Genomic DNA, 8,069 nt, shown 5'->3' with positions numbered 1-8,069 from the left:
CATAACGATAGTTATAACATGCGTGGTTTAGTCTGATCGATAGCAAGAGGAAAAGTGCCCCTTTTTTATTTGAATACGTCATTTCCTTCTGTTTTTGCAATGTAATCGAGTCTAGTTTCCTCCATGAACAATCGTTTTTTTTTTACGGCATTGCCTCTTCCTAGAATCAGAGGCGCTATATCCGGGTGAGTCCTTCATTCAATTATTCGGAAACCCGAATCTAGATGTATAAGCTGGTATAAACAAGGCATAAATGTATAATGTTTTCGTTTATATCGTATAGACAGAGAACGGAATTGTAAGGAATCGTGCATAACGAAGTGATTTTTGTTGGTCCCAACATTTGAAAATTTTTGCCGGATCGACATTTCGTTTCGTTGGGGAGTTGGGGGTATGGTCACCTTTTTTAGTTTAAATTTTTTTTTACAAAAATTAATTTACACACAAATATTATGCTCTTTAAAAGAACGACAAACAAACCCAATCTTTTACTTGTAATACTTTTAAATGTAATAATGGGGTCTGTTCGCTATTTATAAGGACTGCTATCCATAACAGGGGACTAAATGAACTTTTTGAACTTTTTGAAGTAAAAGATTGAGTTTGTTTGTCGTACTTTTATAGAGCATTATTTGATAACTTTTTTAGTTACCGGAATAAGCAGCATAGAGTCTGACCGATAGAGGGCTTTGGGTTATATTTAATCAAGTACGGAAGGAAGAATGAGTGTAACTGATCTGAATATTATTGAATTGTACGAAATTTGTCATCCTTCAAATAAGACGGGGGGGGGGAAGCTCTTATTTGATAACCCTTACCAAAACATTGCTCTCATTTTGGTGCCTTTAATGATTTAGGCCGCTGGGATAACATTGGACATCCAAAGAAAAAGTTATTGTAAAAGAGGGCGCTATTAGTAAATGGTCACCAGAGGCATTGATATAATACATAGTTCGGTCATCACGGTTCGAGTTGCTTTATATAGTGCTTGGCTGGGCAATCACAAAGCAATGGAACATACGCCATGTTGTGACCAAGACACTGAAAGTAAACATGCCAAAATCTTTGTTCGCAGTTCGCATAGACATGTTAGTCACCTAATGCTACGTTTACACTCCGCCCGCCCGCCCCCCCCCCCCCCCCACTCCGGGGTCGAAATGACCGCATGCGTGTTACCAAAATGTCCGGTAAAGGGGTACTTTTCGTGCGACAAAGTCCGGCCCGAGAATTGTAAACAACAAAAAAAGGGTGTATTTGACTTTTGACCCGGAGATTTCTTTAAAAGGGGGGTGTTTTTCTTTTTTTTCTCTCATCTCTTTGGACTCCTGAGAAATTATTCCGAATTTAGGGGGGTACATTGAGAATTTTTCCGTATTTAGGGGGGTCTCCAAGGCAGGAAAAGCCCCTCGAAAAGCCCGCGAAAGGGGGTTTCGGAAATGTTGGCAGTCCTCAGATAGGGGGTGCTTTCAAAAAGAGGGAACGAGCATACGCGTACCCTAAATAACACTGAGTGGGGGGGGGGGGGGGGGGGGTTTACACTATGTTCCCAGCGGCGTAAACTGTTACTTAGCACTAAGTTACAATTACTCTAGTAATATGAAGGATAGGCCTTTCTCGTCATCGAAGCCACTATACATTATAGGGACTCATTTCTAAAGATCTTACGGTTGAGAATTTAGAATCCGGAGGAAGAAGTCTAGGGGCACAGGTTTATCCCCATGACAGTTATCCTCCCCCGGCGAGAGAGTCGGGCGGGCGCTCCCGCGCGAATTCATGGAGATATGAGGGTGGGGAAGATACTACCCTACCAGGGCCAGCCCGGGCTCTTCCAAACCTGCCCCCGGACAGGGGCGATGCATTCCCCCGACCGTCTTTTTCTAGAGGGGAGGGGGATTGGGGACGCAACCGAGGGAGGACTTCTTATTAGCCACTCCCCAAATCGATCGGGTTCGATAGCCTGATGACTGATTATTTCTATACCCATTACATATACCGTATTGAGAAGTGCATATAGGGTGTTTACTATTTGTCAGTGTATGGGGATCTACAAAATAATTTATCCTCAGATAGGTATCACTGATTTTTTGTATGGCTAAATCAAACTCAAATGATCTGAATAGGCGAATGAACTTGTAGAAGTAGAACACATTTCGAATGATTAAATATGATTTTTTGTACACATACCGATGTCTTTTCTCAGTATAAAAGCAACGCGATCACAAAGATTTTACCAAAGGAAATTTTAGTAATATGTATTGCATTGCCTAGAATATCATGTTCGGATTATTAAGAAGGTCATTGTAATGTTGCACATTTGAATAAGATTGCGCACAAGGCTATTAAATCGCCTCTGGTTGATTTTTGAAAGTCTTTGTAATCGTGTTGTTTTAACTGTTTTGATTCATTCTAACTTATACATTTGACCACTCCTAAATTAGTTATTTTCAATATGGCTCTCCATCGGCATCAGACAAGAAATGTTGGAACACACTGAATACATTTTTATTTCACTTTATTTAAAATACAATGACTATATTTCTAAGAATACAAGTTTTACGACCTCCTAAAACAGTCTTCCAAAAAACGCCACACTACATCACATTCACAAATCCAAAAAAATGTTGTGTCATTTATCAATCAAATAGACGATGGTCACAGTTAACCCATGTTTTCTCCATAATGAACTTTCAAAGAATATGTTTCATATTCATTGCACATTCTGATGGTATTCACACACATGTCACATTCATTTGCTGGGCAGCATCAAGTGAAATAAGTTATTTTGCGTTCATGATAAACAGACTCACGGTTCGGGTGCACGCCCCCTAAAAAATATATAAATAATGAACAGATAAACAAAATAAATGAATAAATAATATATTAATCATAAGTACGGCATTGGCATGAATTAAAGCCTCGCGTAGTGATATACATAATGATTTTATTTATTCAGCATTTCAGATCCAAACGTTTACCAAGCAGCAAGTATATTGGCCTCTGCCATTCCGACTGTTGCTCAGTCAAAATGACTAAATACAGCGAAAACATAATCATTTTTAATGGAAATTACATTGAATTATTCATGGAGAACCAGCTCTTCAACACAATTATGTTTTCTTTTAGCATGTTTATGGCATCGATGTTTACATGATTGTTAACGCTACTTATACTTCAACTGACAATGATTCTCATTGTAATGCTTATCATTCATTTTTGCAATGAATATCCAAAAGCAGTCCCGTTAAGTCTTGTTTTCTTTCATCCCATTTTTTTCTTTTTTCCTCATTCTTCTTCATCTTCGTCGTCGTGATCATTTTATGATTCTGTTGTTCATCCTTCTTTTAACAGGCAAATGAGCTCACTTTTTTCTTTATGAGGGAAGCTAATGCCTCTTCAAGTCTCCATTTCTTTATTTTGCGAGCGACCAAACAACAAAAAGTCACTTATTTATCATAATACAAACAAATATCCGTACTTTAAACATCCTCGTTGGGACGGGGTTAGGTGTTATTGCAGCCCTACCCCAACCTCGTACACCTACATGTATTATTATTATTTTTTCGATGTCTCTTTCGTCGTCTTTTGCTTCTTTAAATAGTGTTTATTTTTCATATTCATCGTTATGATATTCTCCTCCCCACCATTTTCCATCATTGATTATTGTTAAAGTTCAGTATTCCTGATCCAAGGAACTTACTGTCAGTAAGTCAGTGATAAATAATATTGCGTAGATGCACATTTTTTTAATTTACGTCTATTCGGTGAGCGATCATCATGTCTCTTCTCTAGACGTAGTTGGAATATTTTGGAGCGCTGTATAAGATGACGATGACTGCCTATCCCCTACGTTCAGCATCGTGTATCTTGGATTATTTTCTCCCTCTGGTAGACTCACTTCATAAAAACCATCTATAGGCTCCTGAGATACCTGGGGTTGAATGTTCTTGTAACGAAATGCCCGCGATTTAAAAATGGGAAAGTTTTGGTAGATGTGCTCCTCTGGCGGAACTATCGCTGAGGGCGCTAAAGAGGCTTGTACTTGTTGGTTTGCCCCGTCCGTTTTCGGAATTACTTCGTACTGAAAAGTGCCCGCCTCGCAGGCTTCTGGCCTCTCCTCTGCTGTTAAAGAAATCAAGAAAAAACATCATAATAAGGAAAAATTAATACAAATCGGATTTCCTTATTTGTATTCATTCTACCTGCATGGGATGCTAAGACAAAATAAAGTGTGTAAAATATTCTATTCAATCGAAGGAAAATATAATTGCCAGTACTGTATAGAACTTTAGCGAACTGGATTTAATTTGAACCCGAGCTCTTCCGGTTCCGGACTATGTCAAGTCGTTGCACTTTTTTTAGTCATGCCAAAACATGTAAGAAAATCATTTGCTTCATAGAGTCAAGCGCACACATTCCGCACCGTTGCATGATAGTTGTTCATGATTATATAGGTACTTCTTCGAGAGCGGGTGATATTCATGACCATTACCGAAAAAACTCTACTGGCCCACCTGCCACGTACACCCCCCCCCCTAAAAAAAAAGATATGCACATTTGTCACATACCCTTATTAAGCTGTATCAGTGCTGTATGATTCCTCATCAATCTACAAGTGAAGAGAGAAACAGCGCATGGTGAACATTCTGCATAAATTGTGATTAACAAACAAACAAACGAACAACAACTACAACAAAACAAAATGGGGGGGGGGGGCAACATGGCGTCATGCGGCGTTCATATTCTGCTAGTTGAACAAGAAGAAAAATGGCAACAATAATGCACTTAACGGAAATGTCTAAAAAAATGCGCTGTATTGTAAAACACCCTATACGATATTGTTCCACATAACCTAGCAAATTAAATAACTTGAGACTTGACAAAATATTAATTCTGTAACCGAAAGCCATAGGTCCCTTTTAAAAATAAATGTTACCATCTGCTGGTCTTATCAGTTCATGCTCAAAATCGGGTCAACAAAGGAAGCTAGACTGAGGTCTATACGATTTCCTATCCTAGACCCAGGGGCGAGCTAACTGAATTAGTAAAATACAGACCTCAGTGTTTAATGACTTTTCATATACATGTTTTGACAGCGAGCGTGTTTATTTGGTTGAAATAATAAATGTATAGCCACATGGAAGTTATTAGGAGGGACTAGATGCACTGTGAGTCACAATGAAAATGTTAGCAGGAAACCTGCGTAGAACTCGAACCTGGGAGCTAGCTATAGGGCATCCATTATTCAATGCTTGTGTTTTCTAAATGCCCAGGCATGATTCCCCAGACGATTTATTGAAGATGAACGGTTCTCACATGTTGATGACACGGGCCAAGTCAAATACTCTGTTTTTCAATTGAAGGTCTTTCTTATTCTTTCTTGTGTACTTTTGTGAATAACATAAGACATAGGAGTTGATATTGAATGTAAAGAGGGTCACAAGCACATATACTATCTAATCAAATCAAACATGCGCATTCGATTATGAATCTCATAATTACCAGAATGGCAAAAAAATGTATGCTTCATTTTTTACAGGTGGTAAAAAAGAAATCATGGATAGGCAAGAGTAAGAGTTTAAGCCACTTATTCTTTTCGTATTAGTCTTTAGAACTTGTCTACTCAAATTGCTCCCATGTTTTGAAATTGCTTTGAGATGGCGCTATACACCCTGATTGTGTTGGCACAAAAAAAATTTTCAGAAAGGTATACTTCAAGCATCAGATATAATTAGATATAATTGTCAGAGGTCATTTAAAACCGATCTTACATTTTTTAAATTTGGGTTTTGCAACTAAAAGCTTGCTTAGAATTCAAAAGATCTTTTCAGCAATCAGAAACGAATGGATACAAAGTGATTTTATGGAAGTGGACATTGAAAATTTTGAAATAGAATTGATGATATATGGACGTTTACAGAAACTATGTGATATAAAATCTAGGCGGTATTATGATTACTTCATTAAAGACCTTCAAAAAGAGTATACATTACATGTTACAGATGGCAACTGTCAATTTGATCTTGGAATGACGGAGTTGAAAGAAACATTTACAAGGATGAAAGGTGCAATGCTTTGTAATAAGCATAGAGAGTTTCAATACAAACAATTACAAGGGGCTGTATATACGAAAAGAGAGCTCTTTAAATTTGGTTTTGAGTCAGACCATTTTTGTTCCTTTTGTGGACTAGAAGTAGAGACATATCAACATTTATTTTTAGATTGTCTTAAAGTTAAAAGATTATGGCAGGAGGTAATTCAAAAGTTACATTTAATCGAAATTGACATTGATGATTGGAAACCCATATTTATGGGAATATCCGGAAATACTACTAGAATATTTGTAATAAATTGTATCATATTTTTTAGTAAAGTATATCATTTTTATTTCTAGAAAAGAAGGAACTTTGCCATCTGTACAGAAAACAGTACATATGCTTAAAAATTACAGAGACGAGGAATACAAAATAGCCTTCAAAAAGGGGAAACTGGGGATGCACTTACAGAAATGGGAACAAATCGATGCATTTTTACCTTAATGGACGTGGGTATTATGTGGGTATTATTATTATTGGTAGTATTATTAATTCTCTCTCGTGTACAGGTGGACAAACCGGAACAGGTTGCATGCAGCGTGTGTGTCGGCGTGAAGGGGGTGTGAGATGGGTGGGCTAGGGGGGGGGGGGGGGTGAAGAGTCTGTGTGGTGTGAGTTGAGGGAACAGGTTGCATGCAGTGTGTGTTTGTGTTTGTATGGTTGTTTATGTGTGTGAAAGGGGGTGTGGTGCGGGTGGGCTAGAGGGGGGGGGGGGGGGGTGTGAGAGTGTTGTGATAGGATGGTAATATGTAACTTTAAACCTTCCTCTACTGTTATTTTGAGTATACACTGATACATGCAAGACTTTTTTTTTCTTTTTTTTTTTTCCTTTTTTTTCCCCTTTATGTTCATTGATTAATGTAACTTATGATATGTCTTGTATCAAAGAACTTGTTTTATATTGCTTAATTTGATAATTTCTTGTTATGTGAATTTCTTGTTATGTGAAATTATGAGGAAGGAAATAAAATATCATTTAAAAAAAAAAAAAAAAAAAAAAACCGTGATATTCACAGGACTCGTCAACATTATTTTTACCGGTCATTTAAAAAGGTCATGAAAATGTATGATAACATTTTCCTTCAACGACAGTAGAAATACTAATATTAACACTAACAGTAATAATAATAATGATAATGATAACGATGATGATGATAACAATAATAGTGGGTTCTTGTACAGCGCCCATGTCTGTCAGACTTCACACTTCTGGTGCTTCAAAATGATTACCCTGGATTTAGCGTGGCTGCCATTATGGCCCTCTCCATCATTTCCAGGAATTAATTCATGTTAGGCACCCCTTTATCTCACCTGAGTGTGTCGAGTGTGACGAATATAGATTAATGTTTTGCCAAAGGACACTAGTGCATCCGCGGGCCTCGATCCGCAAACCATTTGATTTAGAGTCCAGTGACGTATCCATTACACCACGGCACCTCCCCAAATTCACTTGTTTTATTTACAATACATTAATTCAACACACGATTCAAGGGGGAAATATTCACAAACATGAAACCAAGATGCAGCCCTTATCTCTATTTAAAGTGTTTTTTATTTTTTATTCGGCTATAGACTACGATACAGACATCTCACAAGACCGACGCGACGGTCCATAGTACAGAAAGCTCACGAAAACAAAAACGTTATGAAAGGTAATCCGAAGATTAATGTGACCGACAGTCCACAAGACTGACAGATCGGACTCCTTGGCCTTCTGACATCCTTTCACAGGGTTCATGAGACTGTCGGTCTACTTAGAAGTGACCCAAGAGATTCAGGGATTGGGTACAACAGTTAAATCTAGTTTCCCCTACTTTCCCTTCACATTGATGAGTGTCATCACCTTTTCTTGTAAATTGACCAGCAGACCAGTATGACGACGGTGACGATCCCGAGCATACCCACGATAACTGACATCTCGACTGGGTGAGAGGTTGCCCAAGCATCAGAACGAGACTTCTTGATGACGTAGACGTC

General features: G+C 38.1%; 1 protein-coding gene across 1 annotated transcript; it reads right to left on the bottom strand.

Moving 5' to 3' along the window:
* Positions 1-2,495: 2,495 nt before the first annotated feature.
* Positions 2,496-8,016, bottom strand: LOC115918323. The gene is made up of 3 exons (XM_030973448.1): positions 7,936-8,016; positions 4,566-4,606; positions 2,496-4,119 (listed from the first exon to the last, which is right to left on the bottom strand). The coding sequence occupies exons 1-3, from the start codon at positions 8,007-8,009 to the stop codon at positions 3,773-3,775; spliced, it is 462 nt and encodes a 153-aa protein (XP_030829308.1). The 5' UTR covers positions 8,010-8,016; the 3' UTR covers positions 2,496-3,772.
* Positions 8,017-8,069: the final 53 nt, after the last annotated feature.

Source organism: Strongylocentrotus purpuratus, unplaced genomic scaffold (assembly GCF_000002235.5).
Source record: "Strongylocentrotus purpuratus isolate Spur 01 unplaced genomic scaffold, Spur_5.0 spur5_scaffold_6, whole genome shotgun sequence".
NCBI classification, from domain to species: Eukaryota; Metazoa; Echinodermata; class Echinoidea; order Camarodonta; family Strongylocentrotidae; genus Strongylocentrotus; species Strongylocentrotus purpuratus.
This window is presented reverse-complemented; position numbering and strand designations above follow the sequence as displayed.

Coding starts and splice junctions, on each gene's coding strand:
- LOC115918323 (XM_030973448.1), bottom strand. CDS start 8,009: ATGTCAGTTATCGTGGGTATGCTCGGGATCGTCACCGTCGTCATACTG. Junction 4,607..7,935: donor TGGTCAATTTACAAGAAAAG/GTGATGACACTC, acceptor CTTCACTTGTAG/ATTGATGAGGAATCATACAG. Junction 4,120..4,565: donor ACTGATACAGCTTAATAAGG/GTATGTGACAAA, acceptor TTTCTTTAACAG/CAGAGGAGAGGCCAGAAGCC.